Source organism: Diabrotica virgifera, chromosome 3 (genome assembly GCF_917563875.1).
Source record: "Diabrotica virgifera virgifera chromosome 3, PGI_DIABVI_V3a".
NCBI lineage: Eukaryota > Metazoa > Arthropoda > Insecta > Coleoptera > Chrysomelidae > Diabrotica > Diabrotica virgifera.
In genome coordinates this window covers 266,247,347-266,268,854 of record NC_065445.1, presented here as the reverse complement: position 1 = coordinate 266,268,854, position 21,508 = coordinate 266,247,347, and the positions used below count along the sequence as shown (strand labels likewise).

Genomic DNA, 21,508 nt, shown 5'->3' with positions numbered 1-21,508 from the left:
ATTCTAAACATAGATACTAAACATCGAAAATACATCGATACGAAACATCGATAGGAAACATCGATACGAAACATCGATATGAAACATCGATACAAAACATCGATACGAAACATCGATAGGAAACATCGATACGAAACATCGATACGAAACATCGATGCTAAAAGAAGATAATATAGCAGACTTTATGTTAATACTAAGAATAAATAAATGAAATGGGTGATCAATCGTACACAATTTTAATCAACGTTTATGTTTCGAAGTTTGTATGATTGTAAATATTAATTTTAGGCATGGAGTTCACATTTTTGAGTGAAGAAACTCAGAAATTTCAATGATAAAGATCTTTAGATGGACGTGGAACGTATTTTATCGATGCCATTTTTGAATAATGAAGAGATCAAGGTAAGAATACGTGGAAGCTTGTTCTATTTTTTAATTTCCTAACTAAAATCGACCAACTCGATATTTACTGTAGAAAAATAAAATATCTACTTATGCTATTTTTTTTTAAGAAACTTTTTAGCGCAAAATTATGATTTTATGATATTTAAAAGTAATTTGGACCCCAGACAAATAATAATATTAAAATCAGTTTGTGTTGGGAGAATATGATATAAAAGTAGAACTTACTTGGCTTTGAGTTTGTTGAGTTGGTCAATTTGTTCACCCATTTCAGAAACAGCGTCGTTGTGCTTCTTGCGGAGGTTAGCAAGAGTTCCTTCATGTTGGATGTTGGATTCTTCGAGGTCACGACGGAGTTTGGCGAGTTCGGCTTCACGTTTCTTGTTGAGTTCGATTTGGGCTGAGGTAGCACCACCGGCTTCTTCAAGACGTTCGCCGAGTTCTTCCAATTCGCGGGCCAAATCAGCGCGTTGTTTCTCAGCTTTAGCACGGGCTTGACGTTCAGCTTCAACTTCCTCTTCGAGTTCCTCAATGCGAGCCTGGAGTTCCTTAACTTGTTTTTGTTGTTTACCAACAACGGATTGTTCGTCTTCGAGTTTGGCAGTGAGTGATGAGATTTCCTTGTCTTTGCGTTGGATGGTTTGTTCGAGTTCCTTCTTGTTGCGTTCCAAGTCAGCTACAGCCTCTTGGGTGAGTTTCAAGTCGCCTTCAACCTTACGTTTAGATTTTTCTACGTCACCACGGAGTTTCTTTTCGCGTTCCAAAGAGTCTTCGAGTTCGTCCAAGGTTTGTTCCAACTTAGCCTTAACTTTGTTGAGGTGGTTGACCTTGTCCTCGGCGGCCTGGAGTTCTTCAGAAACCTTCTGGTTGTTTTCACCAGACATTTTCTTTTCCTTGTTGAGCTTGTTGATGAGTTCGTCTTGGTGGGCGATCTCATCGTTCAAGTTCCTGATTTGGTGATCCTTGGTGGCTTTGTCTTGTTCAGACTTTTGGAGGTTGAGTTCCAAATCTTCGATGTCTTTCTTGAAACCGGACATTTCTTGTTCGAGTTTCTTCTTTTGTTGCATCAACTGGTTGCGAGCATCTTCCTCTTGGCTCAAACGATCTTGGGTTTCCTACAAATTTCACAAATAAGATAGATATCTTGAAAATCATTTTAGTGATTATAAAATATGGAGCAAATGCTAGCTGCATGGAATATTCTTGACAGCACAGCCATATGGAGCAAAATAGTTGCTAATATGTACTAATTAAAATATAAAGCTTTTTCTACGAAATTGATAGTATTATCGAGAATAAGTTTTAAAGGTACAGATGTTGTGCAACAAACATCATTATGCAAAATTTAGCTATAAATTCTATGTATAAATTCCTTGTTTATAATAGAAAAGAAGAAATAATACTCCGTTTTTTATAATAAAGTATACAAAGCATGTATTAATTAAAAATAGCTGGCGTCTGTGTTTATCTAACAAATTTAAATTAGAAGCAACTATAAAACAATTTTTAATGATACAAAGCACAAGCATTTATAAGACAAAAAGCTCTACTTAGATGTAGAAAGATATCGTGTTCTGCTTTGACTCATCGCGCTCGAGATATTTATCAATCTCTGAAAACTGCACGAATTGGAGAGATGCCAACAAAATATTTGCTACATTAGCTTGATCTTTCGATGGTTTAAGTTGCTAGCTGGCGTAATTTCACGCTATTAATTTTTTTAGTGATTTTATATTTAACCACTGGTGAACTGAAATTACCAACTGCCCTAAACACTAAATTTCACGGCTGATATTAATAACTCTTATTAGGATTACAAATATTGCAATTTTGTGAAAATTTGGTATATATTTGTAAATTTCTAATAACAAAATAATTATTTTTGAAACTAAAAGAAACATACACTATTTCGTAAGGAATTTTAAACGTTTCAAGCAGTTTTAAGAAAATCATTAAGCGGTATCTATAGTGGCTTTGCTGTAATAGGGCTTTTCATCGATTGTCATTTGTTTCGAGTTTCTGTCATAATATGTTGTATAATCTGTGTGTACGAATATTATATACAGATTATACAACATATGACAGAAGCTCGAAACAAATGACTGTTGGTCAAAGCCCTATACCTTCATAGGTACATTTTTAACTGCATTTTTTAAGCAAATGGTTCTTTTAGAGTTCTTTCTATACCACTAAACTAACAATTGCTCATAGTCATAATTCATCAGATTTTTGTAGTATTTAAGCTTAAATACGCTTAAATAAGCTTAAATAAGCTTCATACACATTTTAACTGCATTTTTTAATCAAATAAGTATTTAAGAGTTCTTTCTACACCACTAAACTAACAATTGCTCGTAATTCATAAGAGTTTTGAAGTGTTTAAGCTTAAATAAGGAAAAAAGAAGTACTTACAGAAAGTTGAGACTCGAGGTCGTTCTTTTGGGCTTGGAGTTTGTTGGCCCTTTCTTGAGTTTCGGAAAGGGATCCCTTTTCTCCTTCCAAGTTAGATAACAACTCGGTCTTCTCAGCTAAGAGCTTGGCATAGAGAGCTTCTAATTCCTTCTTGGCCTTTTCTTCACGCTCGAAGGCTTCTTGGGCTTTTTGGGCTTTCTCTTCAAGTTTCTGTAAAGTATTGTCATCTTTAGTTATTTCAATTGACGGTTCGGTCTCTGCCATTGCAAGTTAAATTCGATTGAGAGTGAAAGGCAGTCGATAAATTCGAGTAAGTCGTATCGTAAGTCTAAGACGCTGAAGGAGGCTGAGTATTGCGGAGATTCGCGAAAGACTGGCGTTGGAGAACGCAGAGGGGGCTATCGTAAAATCTTGGCGTGGGCCGAATGGGAGGATTTGATGAAAGATTGGAAAAATATGCGGTGCTTCATAAATCCGATGACAGATTTAATGGAAGTCGGTTATATTTAGATTAATATAGGACAGGTAATTTTTAGTGCAAGCTATAAAAATCGGTGTTTGCGAGCAATTTAGATACATGAATGCCGATGTTTATTTCGTGACGCATTGCTGCGATTTATTTCTACGCTCTGTTTATTAATTTTTGGATAATTTAGAGCGAACAACCTCATTTGGATTGCCGAAGTTTATGGGAAAGACTATAATTATTCCATCGTTTACCATTAAACATTTTTGTTTGGCGAAATATAAATAATCGACGGCTTTGCTGGAAAATCCAATATTTATAGACAAATCGTTAGCACTGGAAATAACTTTAGATAAACAATTGCACTTTGACGGTTAAAAAATATATCATTTATTGATTTAGATTTTATGACAGCAAATCATCATATCAAACGGTACAAAGAATGTAAACAAATCATTTTTCAGAGAAAACGCATATGATATCATGTTCAGTTTTTCTTTAAGTCAAAATATCACTCAACAGAAAGGATAATGTTTAACATCCACGAAAAATACGTGGAAAAAACCATTTTCATTGGCAAAAATTATGTAAAATTATTTTTTTGGAGAAAACCAAGTGGATATACACAAAACTTATTAGAAAATAAAGAAGAAGTGAACAACAAGAACATACTAATAATGGCGAATGAGAAAATGTGAAACGCACATCTTCTATAATACACAATACAAAATACAACACTGTGGACAAGTACGTCAGAATCAATTTTGATAATACATAACCTCCTCAACAACTTGGCGTTATAGGTACACTCTTTTACCGCTTCGAAAACGATTTTCAGAGTTGAAATCGAAAGTACAAATTTTTTTTAGGTAAAAATGTAATTGTCATTCAAAAGCCTCAACATATCCCTAGCTACTCTATAAGTAATTGTCATTTCAATTGTTACAAAACAATGAAGAGCACACAGTTTTATGGCTAACAATACGTGTACATTTTTTTAGACTTTCTACGATGTGTGTCTTAATTTCTGAAGTAATATAATTAGGGAAAATGAACAGGATTCACAATTATTAAGGGCCAAATATTAAATATCTACAAGAAAGGTAGTATGGAATACACTTTTAACACGACATTCAAGTAAAATAATATAGAAACTAAAAGTGAAGACTAAGGAAATCAAAGATACCTATATTGACCGGAGAAAACATCAAGTGCATTTACCAGAAAGGAATGTTTTGAAGGTGCTTTCATTAATTTTTTTCCAAGAATAGTGAGAATATTATATGTAGATACAATTTTGGAATACATATAACAAATCCAAAAACAGAGATAAATGTCAACATTTCAGTTATACCCGAAGAAAAATGGTAATTATAAAAACCTAACAACGCCAAAACCTTTACAACACATGGACAATAAAGAAAAATGTTCAAATATATAATGTAGGGGCAATAATAAGTGAAACTAGGAAGTACACCAAAAGGATTAAAACAAGAATAGGTAAGGTAAGTGATGTTTTCAATAGATTAAAAAATCGAAGTTTTTTTCCAACATCTAAAAAGTAAAATTTTTAGATTTCGAGCTAAATAATTCAAAGTGAGTTAATTTTGAAGGAAATTGTACCTGTCAATTCAAAAATCATATTATTTTTGAAGCGAATGCCCAATCACCTGTTTCTAATCTTTCAGTATCAGTTATAAGTTGTCATCTAAAAATAAATCCTTGGTAAAACATTGCAAATTGCGGGGGAACTAATGGAAAAATAATCTGGATTAAATTTGTGACGTCAATATATATTAATAAAGTGTTAAAGTGGAGAATTTTAGCACATATTTATGTCAGATGCAATCAAATTACTGCAACACTGTTGCAACGGGTGTATCTATATACGAATTCAAAACAAACAGTCAATATAGAACAGTGTCCTAGCTATGTTATAAGACATAAGACATTGGATTTAAGTAGTTTTAAGGGAGTAAAATAGAAAAAAATTAATTTTTTAATGCAATCTAAACGAGAAATTTTAAATATTAAATATATTAAAAGAATATGTCAGAGATGAGAGCATTGAGATCAGTTACTAGGAAATCATTAAGAGACATAATGTCTTCTTCTTCTCATATCCTTTTGCCTTTTCAGGTGTCGGATGAGACAGAATGGCAAATAATTAAATAAGAGATCTATGTAAACTACAGGATATTGTACGATGGTCGAAACAGGGAAGACGTCAGTAGAATCACTATGTTACCTGAATGGATACTGAGAGATTAGCTCGAGTAGCAAGGGATGTAATACTATTAACAGACAAGACCATTAGCAAGAGCCTATCTATGGTCTAATATATAATGAAGAAAAATAAGAATAAGAAAAAATTACAAATTTAGACGTATTTAGACAAATTTAGATAAATTTAGACGTATAGAATGTAGATTCATATTAAAAGGATTCAACAGTCTGGTCTAATTAGACTATGATTTGACTTTATTCTAGACATCAGACATCGATAATTCGTGCCAATAAATAGTTACATTTGAAGTTGTAACTTTCACTCTCAATACTATATTTATTTATTTTAATTAAAAATAACTTTTCTCGTGTTCTGAAAAATCTTCAAATTGTCTTTTTACAAAAGATGAAAGTTCACAAATATATCTAACCTAACAATTTGATATCTTGAATCAATAAATTTTTTTCAACTGTTGAATAATAAATTCAAATTTGTTTTTAGAAATAATTTTCCTAAAGTTTACTGTAATTTAAAGTTTTTTAAATTCATATTTATTGATGATAAAATTTTAAGAATATTTTGACCAGATACAAAGTGTTGAGTGGATAAAGTTAAAATTTATATAAGGAAACACAGCTTTAGATTAAATTCAATTCGGGGCCACCACCATCGGCTGACAAAGGTTTCTGCTTTTCAGCGTCTTCAGATCCGCCTGTGGTGTATCCCGAAGCGAACTAAATCTACAGAGACAGAGAAAATTTTCTATAGGTCAGAACTATAAATTAAAGATGAAGTTCATTAAAAGTCTATTAATCAGATATTTTAAGATCACGAGAAAAGATCTTAAGTTTCTGTGTATACTTACGGCAATCTCATCCTCGATACGGGTGACGTTGAGGAGAGGTCTGACCTTCTGCCACAATTTGTACCATGGCCATGTGCGCAATTTGAGGTATTTGCGCAAGTTGCGTTGGCACACTTGGAGGGCCAAACGTTGTTCTTGCAGTTTCTTGAATTCCTTTCTTGAGAGATAACCACGGACCCAAGATTGCATCCAGGTGACGATCTTGCCAAGACGGTCGTCACGAAGTTCTTCCATCTGACCCAAGACACCAGCACGGAAGAAGACCTGTTTCGCGATAGTAATTAGTTAGGTCCAAGATCTTAAGGAGTCTTTGTTGGCCGATATATTTCTCTCGATTAAAACGAAGGGATTATATCAAATTAGCGATAATATGAGAAAGAAGCCAATATTTCAAAACTACGTTTTACTATTTCTTACAGGTGCATTATTCTGTATAATAAGGGTTTTTCATGCTAAAAATGGTTATGGTTTGGAAAACTAAGCACTAATGTCATGCAAAAAGTATCAACAAACTAATAGGAGCCGATAAATGATGAAATAAACAAATTTTTTATATGTGGATAATGTCAATTTTTTTAATAGAAAAATGACATGTGAATTAAAATTATCAGTTTTTTTGTTTTTTTTTAGACAATAACAGAGAAGATGTGTTAAAATTTTGGGAGGCTATCAAAATAATTATAGTTAGCAAATAATGCATTGGATGATCTTTATATATTTAGGAAAACCAAATATTAAAGGAAAAGTGAGGAATCATAAAATTTATGAAGAACATTGGGAGTATGCAATATTTTTCGTATTTTTTAAGTACAGTAAATATCTAAAAAAAAATATTGTTTTGAAAGGGAAATTTTTGTTTTTTTTTTCTACAGAAAGAAGTTAAATTACTATTTGGTGTTAAATTGGAAACGAGATCAATAAATGGAATACATTTGATAACAAAATGGTTGATTTATTTACGCCACTAGTTTTTCCCAAAAATTTCATTAAGGTGATACAGTAGCGATCAACAGGTAGCCAAAACGCGTTCCAAGATTGCGGCTGTAATTTTGAATATTTTTTCGAGATATTTGGCACACGTATTCGTAATATAATAAAGAATGGCGGTACAGAGCCCAATTTGAAAAATATATTAATATGTGAAAATTACCCTGTAATTAAATACAATATTAAAAAAACGAGCCTGTACCGCCATTAAGAAGAACAAAAAAATACACTTTCTTCAAATAAACTTTTTTATCCGATGCCTAGATTTTGTGTCATTTTGGAACTACTAATGAAATAAAAAATTTTAGTAGTTCCAAAATGACACAAAATCTAGGCATCGGATAAAAAAATTTATTTGAAGAAAGTTTATTTTTTTGTTCTTCTTAATGGCGGTATAGGCTCGTTTTTTTAATATTGTATTTAATTACAGAGTAATTTCCACATATTAATATATTTTTTAAATTGGGCTCTGTACCGCCATTCTTTATTATATTACGAATACGTGTGCCAAATATCTCGAAAAAATATTCAAAATTACAGCCGCAATCTTGGAAGGCGTTTTCGCTACCTGTTGATCGCTACTGTTTCCTCTTAATGTCAAAAGAATTGGCAACAAATAAGTACAATATAAAAATAAAACAAGTTATACTAAAATTCCCTCTTTCTCATATCTACAACAAAGCATTTGATATAAGCAATATTTTTGCATTTCTTATTTCACTGAAAGCGTAGCAGGTTATTTGCAAAGCTTTGACAAACAAGTTGTAGTAAAAGGTGCAGTTCGCACAGATACAGTAGTTCTTTCGTAAAACTACATACATCATAAGTTACTTTCTCTTTGATGGAACGATGGAACTTCAAAATTTTTCATCGGTTGATACTAACCGATTAATCGATTATATTTAAATCTCTTGGTAGGTTATAATAGCTGTCACACAGTTGAATATCTTTGAAACATTTTTTTGACCTTTTCTAAGCAACCATAATCTCTTGTGTTCTTGTATATATTCAACAATTACGACTGATTCTTTCTGTGTATGAGAACGATTAGATTTGTGCTATTCTTTTATTTTAAATGGGCTATAAATGTATTTACTAATACGTCGTTTCTTTCTTTCAAATGAATGTATTGTTCTTCTTCTTCATCTTTATTATCTTCCCGATCGTTTCCTCTCTGTTTATTCTTTACTGCTTCTGCCTATTGCCATCTTTCATTTGATGTTATAGTATTTTGTGTACGTATCATGTTTTGGTCTCTTTTTCAATTGTATTGATATACTATATGTTATTTATTTGTTTTTTATTCTGTATATTAGGTTTCCCTGGCATTTTCTTTCCATCTCCATCAAAAACTTATGTTTCTCTAACCTGAGTTCACCTAACCTATTTTGGTTTTAATTGAAGTAGCATTACAAAATGTGTGAGTGCAAAAAGTCAGCCAAAGCTTCACTTATTGTTTTAAAGAGCAATTGATCAGAATTAAGGTGCCATGTACCTTCGTTTTACCCAATCGGTATTGCTCAGCATCAAGTTGAACGTTCTCCAATATAATTTGTGCTGCTTTTTCAGGTGTCATAGTATCTTTGATTTGACTTGCGGCCAGAATTTTGTATCTGATTTCGCAAGAAGTGAAAAAAAAAACAAAAAATCAGTAAATAAACACACAACAACTAAACAGGTACTAATGTACTCGCTTATATTACCATCAATACCATTTGTATATCTTCGTCTTAATGATAATACAATCGAGAGAAAACGCTTTGTCAGTCTATGGACAAAGGTACTACAAAAAAATCACAAAGAATCAAATCGGGCCAATTGCCTGTCTGGAGGCAATGACAACATATACTACAAAAGTCGAATCGCTTGTCCAAATGCGCTGACTGGAAAACACACAAATACTTTGCTGGTAGAAATGCTGCGCCTAAAACTGCACTAAAGAATAAATGAAACATGCCTTAGTGTGACCTAGACGGTATAATTCAGCATCCAAACCGGAAGCATCAAGAATGTGTTCTGCGCATTTCTTTGGATCAGATTCTTTGGAAACTGCGGCTGGGTTGAGGATTTTGTAACTATAGGGAAACAATCACGACAAACAATCTAATTATTACAAATAGGTATCTCTGGAAATAACTTATCTTAACAAGGGTGTACTTTATTCAACCAGTAATTGAAATATCCTCGACATTATAATACTATTATTAATGTACAAAAAGGACGAATTGACTCAATTGGTGGTTGACGTTTTTGTACCAAATACTATCACAATATACGGGTACTGGACTATACTGGACGGATACTGGACATAAGTAAAACGGTCTAGACCTAGAAATCTACGAAGGGTCATGCATAACTGAACTTTTCAGACAAGATACTGGGGTACATTTTAAAACCCTTTTTGCCTTTGTGTGTCCAACACGGTAACTGTCGGGATCTAAACCAACTTCTTCAAGACACTTTCTCGCAGCTTCTTTTGGCTCCTTTTCCTTGGCCATTGTTGCTGGTGCCAAGATCATATAACTATAGAGTAAACATGATGTAATACATATTTGCTAATCTACTGGATACATTTTAATATATTGAATCTAAGACAATGTACAAAAATGGCAAACATATAGGTGGATTGGACTATATATTTTGAGTCCAAAGATAAACGTCTACATAACACTTATTCACAAACTACTGTTAGAAAAACAACAATATTTGTAAAGTGAAATGAAGAAGTAATTTTACATTATATAATTTATTAATGTACTTAATGTAAAAGTAAAAAGTAAATTTCATAATATTTGTTACATTCGAATTAGAAGTCCATTTGTATCTTAGTATCTTATTTCTTTTATGTAATTATCGATGATGTACCGTCTGCATCTAAACATTCCGTATATGTATTTGGACCATAGGAGTTTTCTATTGGTTCTGTGTAGCACGCGGTAATATTTTAACCAATAGGCGGTGAGGTTCCAGATGCATATACGTAATGTTAGTCTCATATACGGAATGTTAAATATCGTACACCGAAAAGGATATGTTTTTTAGAGTCTTTGAAAAGGAGATTGATTTTAAAATACTTGTTACTCTATTATTAAATAAAAATAAAACTATTATAGTATTTTGAATGTTATTTGGTGCGAAATTCATATGCGGAATGTTAATTATTCGTAGACCAAAAAATGGGACTTTTTATTAATCAGTTAAAGGAGACTGATTTTAGAATAGGTACCTATTTTATTAATGTATTATTAAAGAAAAATAAAACAATGATTAGGTACCTATTTGGTGCGAAATTCATAAATGGGATGGTATAGATTTGAGAGACATATTTCTTTATTTGACTAAGGTTTCGCTTTCTCAGAATTTTTAATGACTTGCACGTGCTGTTAAGTATGTTTAGATCTGTTTCAGCTGTGTTATAAGTGTGTGTGATTATATTCAGATGAATATAATCTTATAAAATGGTGCAAAAGTTTTAAAATTTTGATTACGGTTAAAAAAAGTTGTAGGTTATACTCACGTGATTTTACATGCTAACCCCAAATTGTAATATTGTAACCCCATATTTGTAATTATGTAATATATGTAAATAAAATTTGTAATATTATATTTTGATGGTTAGCATGGTAAGGTCACGTGAGTATAATCTACAACTTTTTTTAACCGTAGGCAAAATTTTAAAACCTTTGCATCATTGTATCAGGTAATTTCATTTTAGGAAGGCACTGATAATAATTGGTCAACCAATCGAAAACTAGTTCTGTGATGTAGCCCTTTTTAGGGATTTTAAATAAATACCTTTTATAAAGGACTTTATTCGTTTTTTTGTATTATTAAATAATTAAAGAGAAATAACACAATGCAATAGGAAATAAAACAAAATATATTTACAGAAATAATACAGTAACAAGTATTTTAAAATCAATCTCCTTTTAAAAGACTCTAAAAACGTATCTTTTTCGGTGTACGATATTTTTAACATTCCGTATATGAATTTGGGACCGACTAACATTACGTATATGCATCTGGAACCTCGCCGCCTATTGGTTAAAATATTACCGCGTGCTGCAACGAACCAATAGAAAACTCCTATGGTCCAAATACATATACGGAATGTTTAGATGCGTACCGTCTTGCTAAAAAGATGATCCAGCATAATATATCTGACTGAAACTCCTGGTTGTTGTAGATAGATCGGTTTTACTGTACTTTATTATCTAGTTTAAAAATGTTCATAAGCACTAACTGTTCCATTAATACTAACCCATAAGCAGTATTAGCTAACTGAGGAATATAGTAACTGCCTTATGCTTTTTTTACTTGCATTATTATTTTCTGAGTTCAAGTAGTCCATCTTATCTCTTCACAGAAGATTCTTCGTTCGTAAGAATCTTGGTATACTTTATTCAAATAATTTGTATATTGTTTTAAATTTTGTAAAGTTTCATTGACAGAAATTATTCTTAATTTTCTGCCTTTTTATGCCTTTTTCTTTTATGTTTTATCTAAGCTAACATAACTTCACATAACCTAGCTATAGATGGCAGAGTCTAAATCGAGGATAAACTTATTTTTAATTCTTTCAAAATAATAAACATTGTCAAAATAATTGAAGACCTAAGTAGAAGAAGGAGGTATGTTACAAAGCCTACCTTTTGAGATATGGGCAGTCAAAGTTTTTATTCCTCTACTTTTATCATGAAAATATTGTTTGTGTTATTTGGTTTTATTTATATTGCTATAAGCGTTCCTTTACATATAGTGTTGATAATTTGTTTTTATTTTTAGTATTTTTTCTAAAAATAAATAAAAACTGTACACACTTAGGTCTTCAATTGTTTGTAACATGTATTAAACTGTGAAAGAAACAACAGGAAAATCTTTAAATATCGGATGACAATATATAAACATCTCTAGAATCATAATGTGATTACTGAGCCAAATTTTTTCTAACATTATTCTGAGGTTTAAGTAAAATTAAATATAATCCAGTAAATGAGACTTTTAAAGTTTTTTGAAAGTAAATAAATAATAAATAATCATTTCGTTTTTATTTAAACAGATGTCGCCACGACACCCGTATCACGCTGTTTTGTTGTAATTCGATACTAGGAGCCCGATTTGTTTCAGTTTTTTCAGAGATAGTCATATATGCACTTTTAGATCTCCCTCAGTCTTCTCTGCTCCAGCATTCGTTGGTTTGCAAATTTTAGAAACCACGAAGGTGTTACCAGAAAACTCGGTCCCAATAAAGTTTTATTTTTGATATAATTTTAATTTTATTAATGTAAAACTTTTGTTTGTTCTTTGAAAGTTTTTGTACTTACCGAAGTTTGAAGTCAGGGTAGACCATCCTGTTGGGGAAACCTTTACGGCAAATACGGATACCTTCAAGTACACCGTTACATGTCAGCTGGTGCATTACCAAGTGAGAGTCAATGACACCGGGTTGTTTCAATTCGTTGGGGATGATACAACGTACGAAGTGAGGTTGGGTAGATCTCAAGGTGGTCATCAAGTTGTTCAATTGTTCCTAAAGAAAGGAGTTAACGATAATTTCCACAGTTAATCTGGTTGGGGCCATTATTTTGTTAATTCTTTTAATCGGGAGAAGGTTTGAAGGCGGTTTAGTCAGTTAAGCAAAATTGCTACAAACATATTAAAAGATGTGGAATTGTAATTTTAAGGTGGGAATGATTTTGCATCTTTGTCTTTTAAGATGTTTGCTGATTGGTTAACACAACATGTGGGCAAAAGGTAGTGTATATTTCTGCCTGAACATGGATTTTAAAACATAAATTATAGTAAATACTCCATACTGTGTGCTGGTATGGTTTCTACATTAAGGTGGGTAAACTCGCTAGTTTCGGGCTAAACTAGTAAAAAACCAAAAAAAAAACGTCTAATCAGTTGAAGATCTATTCTCAATCGGTGTTATTACCACACGGTGTTCTGAGGTGGTTTGTAAAACACGTATCAGTCACAAGTGACATCTAAATTAGCACTACATACTCGGAAAAAACTCGCCTAACCAAAAAAAAAACGTACCTTGTATGCAGAAGATACTGTGGCAAAACCACCACCCTTCTTACCACGACCTAGTTTGAAGCAAATAAAGCAGTTTAGAAAAAAATTACCAAAAATTAAATAAAAATTATATCGTGCCAATGTATAAAAATTTAGCAAGGAAATGGTAAGGGAAAGAACATGAAGGTGTATTGTTTGTTTGAGCTGCGTCTAGTAGCAGTTGATTTACCCTGTATAAACTGGAAACGGTTTGGAAAGCGGAACCCTTGGTTCTCTTACCACCTAATATGGGAAGAAATTAATTTAGAACGTGAATGTACATTTCAACTTCTGAAATTGTTTTAAAAGGACGATAATATTTTAGTCCTGTCGTCAGGAGGGGTAGCTTAAACTTTCAAAATATTAAAAAATTGCAATTTTCGAACCCGAATAACTTTTGATTAAAAAATAAAATAGCAATTCTGGGTACCGCATTTGAAAGTTCAAGTCAATTTATACCGGTTTTGATTATTTGCATTGCTAAAAATTAATTTTTTTACTGTCAAACAAAGCTATAAATACCTAGTGCTTAAGTGATGTTTTCAATGCAATTCTCATTTAAAATCGAACGAATAGGCGCTCTTACAAACAGGCTATTTCTACGTAGCATGCATTAACACGCATGTATAGGGCACGGGAATCACAATTTGTTGATAGCTTTGTTTAACAATAAAGAAATTAATTTTTAGCAATGCAAATAATCAAAATCGATATAATTTGACTTGAACATTCAAACGCGGTAAGCAGAATTGCTATTTTATTTTTCCATAAAAAGTTATTCGGGTTCAAAAACTGCAATTTTTAGATTTTTTGAAAGTTCAACCGCGTTTATCTCGGAAACTATGCATCCTACGAAAAAACTTGTAAGAACATTTTTTGCTTAGAATGACCCAAAAAATACACAAAATTGTTCGGTTTTGTGAAAAATCGCTGTTATGTAATTCCTCAAGTTCTTTGTTTATAACAACCTTATCGACATCCGGATCAACTGTTACCCAAAAAATTCGTGTTCTACAGATCAAAATATATAAGAAAAACTTGGTTAAGTCCATCTGAATAAGAGGCCGTTGTACCCCCCTGGCGACAGGACTATTTTGAACATTTATCAAAAATTCAATTTCTTTGTTTCGTAATGTTTGTCAACAAAAGGCAATCGTCGATTCAAAACAATATAAAAATTCTAAAGTTTGAAATGATCAAAACTACGTGCCAAAATAAAATTTAGGATAATCTGAATGATTATTTTACCTTTTTCGGCAGCACCACCAGATTGACCTGGATGGTCGGCGAAGATTTCGACAACGAGGGCATTGGAACCCTTCTTGTACAAGTCAACAACGGTGTCGTTCAAGGGATCCTTGTTCTTTTCCAACCAACCGGTTATATTGTATGGTACCTATTCAAAAAAGTAGAATTGATTAAGTAATCTGTTTTTTGTTTGTCAAAATTATGTAGCGAATTGTAAAATATACAAAAATATAGGCCAGAAAATCTTTGAAATTTTAGCCTTATTTTTATCAATTTTTACAATTTCTTTTGTTAACAATTGTTTTTCCAATGATACTTACATTACCGGCATAATGGCCCAAGGTGAAGTGAGCAGCTTGCTGACCTGGTTTTGGTGGTTTTGGTTTTTGGAAGTTGGGTGATTTGCCCAAGTGGTTGGTGTTCAATTTTTCCTCAAAGGTCTTGTCGGTAGCTTTGGGGAACATAGATTCTTCTTCAAGGATGGACAAGATACCCATAGGCTATATTATGTAAAGATTCGATTAGTATAACTTGACGAAGAAGATGAAGTTGCAAAAGCGAAGCTGTTGAGTATTATATAGCACCTGGGACATTGGTAAATAATTTATGTCTATTCTGCTACTATATGATTCAGAACATACTTTTTTCGTTATACAACTATGGGGGTAAATAATATCACGTTGTATTATTTATTTCATGGGTTTCTTACAGAAAAATAGGGGCCTATGTTTGTTCTAAAATTATAGATATACTCCTTTATTCTACTCCAACTTTTCGGTTTTAGAGCCAAGAATGGTTGATACGCAAACTTACAGATAAAAATCCATAGGTCTGAGATAAGCGTTACAAGGAGGTTGATATAACTGACGTACTTTTGATTTACGTCTGGGTAGATCAAGAGTACTGACGTATTCTTGATGTACTCAGTAGTTTGGGAACCATTTATTAAAGTAATTTCATAATTAGAGGGATCTCTTTTTAGATTTTAAGTTATTAAGACTATTGAATCAAAAACTTTGTTCAAAATACTAAAGTTTCTTAGTTTCTTGTTTCCAGACCAAGGAAAGCCTGGACCAAGCACATGGCGAAATATATTATCGACTAAATTTGTGCCAGTCAAGGGACTTATTACATTCGGCGCTCCTGTGGAGCTCTTTCGAAACTGCTGCAGGAATAATTTGGCCAATGTCAACCACTCATGAAGTTTTTCTACGTCCAATGCTTCTTCGTTTAACGATATTTCCATACATTATAGCTGTAGAAACTCATATTTTATGCCTCTAGATGCCTGGCTAGTCAAGGGACACCTGCATTCAATCTCTGTAGTAGAGAAATTGAAACGGTCAAGCATATATCTTGCGTGACTGAGAGATGTTAGATCAAACATGCGTTAGATCCAAATAATTTTCTGGAGCCTGCCAAGTGACTCCTTAGAACATGTCCACTAGACCTCTACAAGACTACGAGGCATTATATCACAGGCAACAAGTACTTTTTGGAGGCTACTGGCTCCCAAAATATGTGGTATCTATCCACTAGACCTGTATTAGTACAAGGTTCCATGTTTATGGAGTCAGAAAAAAGGTTTGTAAGACATTTCTTGTGCAAGTTGTGAATGTCGTGTACATTTGTGCAATAGGATTTTGTCCAACTGTGACCAGGTGATAAATAATGTGCAATTACCTTATTGGAACGTTGTATTTTAGTTAAAACTCTTTTCTTTAGCAGCAAAATCTATGCCTTTAGTTTGAAATATATTCCAGAGTGACTAAATTACAAGTTCTATATATGTGCAGTATACATTACCTGGTGCAGTGCCACTAAAAGTGCTGTTAAATATACATAAGGGGTTCTGTGCATATACTACAAAGTGAAGGAACTACCTACTGGAAACTATGTGTACCTTCTCGATTAAATCAATACACGGTTGCAAGTCCATACCAAAATCAATGAAATTCCAGTTCAAACCTTCCCTTTCGTATTCTTCTTGTTCCAGAATGAACATATGATGGTTATAGAATTGCTGCATTTTTTCATTTGAATAGTTTATGCACAGTTGTTCAAACCCGTTGTACTGTAAGTAATAGTGTTAGCTGAACACAAAAAGCGTTTTTGATTTTATGTACGGAATATCTTTTACTTAAAATCACTCTAAGATGAGGGAATAAAACAGAAGAGGATGCGCTGATCCAGCCAATTAGCCATCTTTCACTTTTGGCTAAGAAACAAAAGAGGGCCCGACACCCCATATGGAGGGAAGGCAATGGAGAGAAAAAATCACCCTAAATATGTATTATAATAGTAGATGAGGTTCAAATGTAGGATTTTGAAGCTATAGTGACTTTTTTTAAAATGTAGAAGCTTTGGGTATAGAGGAGAATATTATACATTAACAGAATAATATATTATGGTAGGGGAGCCCAAGCGGTGATTTTTGCAGTTACTCGAGGGCGTCAGATTATCATATGGGGAGAAACCTGGTACCATGCAGATGGTACCATGTTTCTATCTAATTGATACCAAACATGACCACCCACTTAGAGGGGTGGGGGTAAATTTAAAATTTTAATTACAAATCCCGCGATATTTCGCAAAATAAACATCAGATCGAAAAACTGCAAAATAACACTTCTTCAATATTTTTGAAAATGATATCGAATGGTACCAAACACGACCCCCCGTGGAGGTGGGGTGGGGGGTTACTTTAAAATCTTAAATAGGAGCCCCAAATTTTTATTGCAGATTTGGATTCTTTACGTAAAAATAAGCAACTTTTATTCGAAACATTTTTTCGAATTATGGAAAACGATTGTTGGAAATGAAAAATTAAATTAAAAAATGGAAAGTCCCCACTAAAATGGAAAATTTTATATTTACAACTTTTTTTGGTTTTAGGACCTAATAATCACAACCCAATATGTCCCCAAAGCACTCAGGTGACTGCAAATTTAGCATACTTTCCTCCCCTACTATTATGTAGAATATTATATTCTGAAAGTAGTTGTGGTGAAAACGGAATGAGAATAGAAGTTGTATACAACAAATGAAAGATACAATACAAAAGAAAGAACAGCTATATCATTTCAGAATAAAATTAAGAATGCGTATATTTAGAGGAGGTCTAGAGGTAGCACCAATTGGTACCAAAATCAGAGAGCATAGGTCAAGATGGTTTGGTGTGGTCATTTTCAAAGTCAAGATGTTAATTAACCAATAAGAAAAATTGCTGCTATGCGGTTTCCTGGGAGGAGTAGGAGAGAAAGATTAAATAAGATGCTAAGGTAGGACATGTAGGTAAATTGGCATGACCCAAAATAGAAACTTATGAAAAAATGTAATTAGGGAAGCTGTTCGTGCATAGGAACAAAGGCAAAGACAATGGTGATAAAATATATAAGGAATCACTGTAGTCATTGGAAGCATTCAATATTTCGGATTGATTGTAATAGATAACAAAGAGAAAAATTTTTTTAAATGCGTTAAAAATACTTGGCATCTGACATAATAATTGAAATGCTGTGAATAGCGTGGAAAGAACATTTTGTTTTGTTTTTGTATGCAACAATTGTAGTAGGAGTTTAGTTGATAATTGTAACCTGCAACTGCAAAAGGTATGGCCGTTTTAAACATAAAATCTTTTATTATCACAATACACATACATTTGTTAAAAGAAGCATTGTTTAGTACATTTGGGTATTGTCCAAAAAGTTTTCGATCTGTACCTTCAAGTACTCTTGAATGATTTATATTTATGCGATTGCTTTATAGTCATGTGATGGAAGCAAAAGCATAATTTGGTAATATTATCGAGGACATTTTTGAACAATCCCCAAAGGGGCTAGTAGTGACACCCTTGTTCTGTACCTTTTCGATAAGTTCGATACAGGCAGCTAAGTCCATACCGAAATCAATAAAAGCCCATTCAATACCCTCTCTTTGGTATTCTTCTTGTTCAAGTACAAACATGTGGTGGTTAAAGAACTGTTGCAACTTTTCATTGGTAAAGTTGATACAAAGCTGCTCAAAGCCGTTGAACTATTTAAAACATACACAAATAACTACTAAAGACACTTTGATTCCTTTCCTGAACAACTGGTGGAATCAACACAGGACAACACAACACATAACAATAATTACAAAATACACATGGATAGACTATTACGACGAGTAACGAGTAAGTTTTTGGCTTTAAACATAAACAAAACAAAATACCATATTCTTCTCTCTCGAGTCCAATTACCTTTTCAATAAGTTCAATACAAGCAGCCAAGTCCATTCCAAAATCAATGAAGGTCCATTGGATACCTTCAGTTTTGTATTCTTCTTGTTCGAGAACGAACATGTGATGGTTAAAGAATTGTTGCAATTTTTCGTTGGTAAAGTTAATACACAGTTGTTCAAAACCGTTGTACTAGATAAAGATAGTCAAAGTTAGTTAATGATACATCATATATAACAATTTCACCAAAATGATCTTTGTTAGTACGCAAGCAAGCTTACCTTGACTTATTGGATGCTACAATTGACAGTTAAACGCAACAAATCCATTATTTGTATTAAATAATGCATTTGCACCGTATTAACTAAATATTCCCAATAATAAAAGTTTTTTTTATGCAGAAGCAAACCTTTTCAATAAGTTCAATACAAGCAGCCAAGTCCATTCCGAAGTCAATGAAGACCCATGTAATACCCTCTCTTGTGTACTCCTCTTGCTCCAAGACGAACATGTGATGGTTGAAGAATTGCTGTAGCTTTTCGTTGGTAAAGTTAATGCAAAGCTGTTCAAAGCCGTTGTACTATAAAGCATAGAGAAAAGTAAGTAAAGCGTAAATTCTAGATGGCTAAAGAAGATGCAGCGAGAAGCATGATCAATGTGACTACAAGTTGAAATACTTTGGCTGTCTGTCCAAAAGTTTGTTCCACCAAGAACAGGAATGTATGAATAATGTAAGTTACTATACAAATATCTACAAAATAATTGTACAATGCATATTTTCTGTTTGGAAAGAATCAAAATTTTCAATTAGATTGTGTCAATAATACAACCTTAAACTGCATTATTACAGATAGAACGATCAAAGTAATATTGATTTCATTCTATATGTTTTATTCTCATTAATTTAGGTCTACGTATTTTTTTACTTAAGTAAAACCAATACGTAAGTCTAAACATAATTCAGCTGAAACTCTTTTTTCAATATTCCTTATTAAGTTTTCCATTGAACAATTATTTTTTTGAACTCGAAAACTTACGTCGAAGATTTCAAAACCAGCAATATCCAGTACACCAATGAAGTGCTGTCTCTTTTGTTTGGTGTCCAAAGTTTCGTTACACTTTTTGACCAAGAACTTGAAGACCCTGTCAAACATGGCCTTTGACATGGCACCGACGGAGTAGGATACTTGGTTGACATTACGACCTTGGGTGACGAATTCGTTACCGACCTTAATTCTTGGTTTGACAAGAGCTTGGTAGAGAGCTGGGGCTTCAACACCCAAGAGTTTACTAACACGTTCACCTTCCTACAGAAAAATAACCAATATTAGTAATTTCTTGAGGATCTTTCTTGACGTATTGAAAACAGCAAGAAAGGCAGAAATAATTACTTACTTCGGTACCGTCTGGTTCAGCCTGTTCTTCACGACCTCTTTGTTTGAACTTCATGCAACCCATGTGCATTACAGCGGCGGTGATCTTGTATACGTTGTCCTTTTCTTCTTGTGTGAAACCAAGGATATCGAAGGCTTCCTACATACATTAACAAATATTAGTGTGATGAAATAGTATTTTGGGCACAAGCAGTATATGTACAATGGCACTTACCACAGTCAGTTAGTGTGATAAAGCAAGCCGGAGATGTATTAGTGTACATTTGGGACAAGATTTTGTAGACAAATTTTGGACAATGTTTTTGGACATATATTTTGACAAATCAGTTGATAGGATAGGTCGTTCCGACACTCACATGGTTATTTGGGGATTTTGGTTAACTTACATCAGTCAGTGAAAATTCTTCTGCGTCATCTACACTTGGAATTGTAGTTTTTCCTTGTGAAACGCTGTGATAATCGTAGATATCATTTGATAGTATACATTTCTCTGTGTAAGGAATACAATATTATTTTTTATCGAGTTTGTCAATAGATACAACAAAAATCCTCAAATTAAAAGAGTAAATTTGAATTTCCTTCCAAAACTCTATATTTTCTTGAATAATACGATTGTCCAATAAGAAGCTTGAAATATACAGCAATTCGATGTATTTATGTACATAATGTGTAAAATGGTTTATAAGTCCACATCAGCAAATTACTTATTTTTTTACATATTTGATATATTAGCGCTGGAAATTTTGGTGCAGAATTAGAGTAAAGTTATACAGGGTGCCCCAAAAAGATTGGTCATAAATTATACCACAGGTTCTGGGGTCAAAAATAAGTTGATTGAACCCCACTTACCTATATACAATAGTGCACACAAAAAAAGTTACAGCCCTTTGAAGTTACAAAATGAAAATCGATTTTTTTTCGTATATCGAAAACTCTCAGAGATTTTTTATTGAAAATGGACATGTGGAATTTTTATGGCAACAACATTTTAAAAAAAAATTTAAGTAAAATTTGGCACCCCATAAAAATTTTATGGGGGTTTTGTTCCCTTAAACCTCCCAGACTTTTGTGTACGTTCCAATTAAATTATTATTGTGGTATCATTAGTTAAACACATTATTTTTAAAACTTTTTTGCCTCCTAGTACTTTTTCGATAAGCCAGTGTTTATCGAGATATTTTGAATATTTGTCGAATCCACCACATATTTGTATACGGTTAAGTAC

The 21,508-nt window shown here is 32.9% G+C and overlaps 1 protein-coding gene across 37 annotated transcripts in view; it reads right to left on the bottom strand.

The window, feature by feature from the left end:
• LOC114326036 (myosin heavy chain, muscle) overlaps nt 1–21,508 on the bottom strand; it is a 54,293-nt gene that overhangs the window by 12,972 nt on the left and 19,813 nt on the right. For 4 of the 37 annotated variants that reach the window (XM_028274400.2, XM_028274463.2, XM_050647370.1 and 1 more), the window contains exons 9-19: nt 20,285–20,422; nt 19,927–20,196; nt 18,911–19,081; nt 14,991–15,170; nt 14,671–14,818; nt 13,405–13,454; nt 12,684–12,889; nt 9,317–9,434; nt 6,373–6,636; nt 2,815–3,024; nt 631–1,517 (exon numbers count right to left, since the gene is read on the bottom strand). In XM_028274400.2, the coding sequence (XP_028130201.1) occupies nt 631–1,517; nt 2,815–3,024; nt 6,373–6,636; nt 9,317–9,434; nt 12,684–12,889; nt 13,405–13,454; nt 14,671–14,818; nt 14,991–15,170; nt 18,911–19,081; nt 19,927–20,196; nt 20,285–20,422 (2,642 nt within the window). Of the gene's footprint in view, nt 1–630; nt 1,518–2,814; nt 3,025–6,372; nt 6,637–8,854; nt 8,973–9,316; nt 9,435–9,764; nt 9,883–12,683; nt 12,890–13,404; nt 13,455–13,612; nt 13,666–14,670; nt 14,819–14,990; nt 15,171–18,534; nt 18,706–18,910; nt 19,082–19,298; nt 19,470–19,926; nt 20,197–20,284; nt 20,423–20,669; nt 20,774–21,508 lie in introns of all 37 variants that reach the window. The other 33 variants (XM_028274391.2, XM_028274445.2, XM_028274540.2 and 30 more) reach the window with 18 other exon arrangements.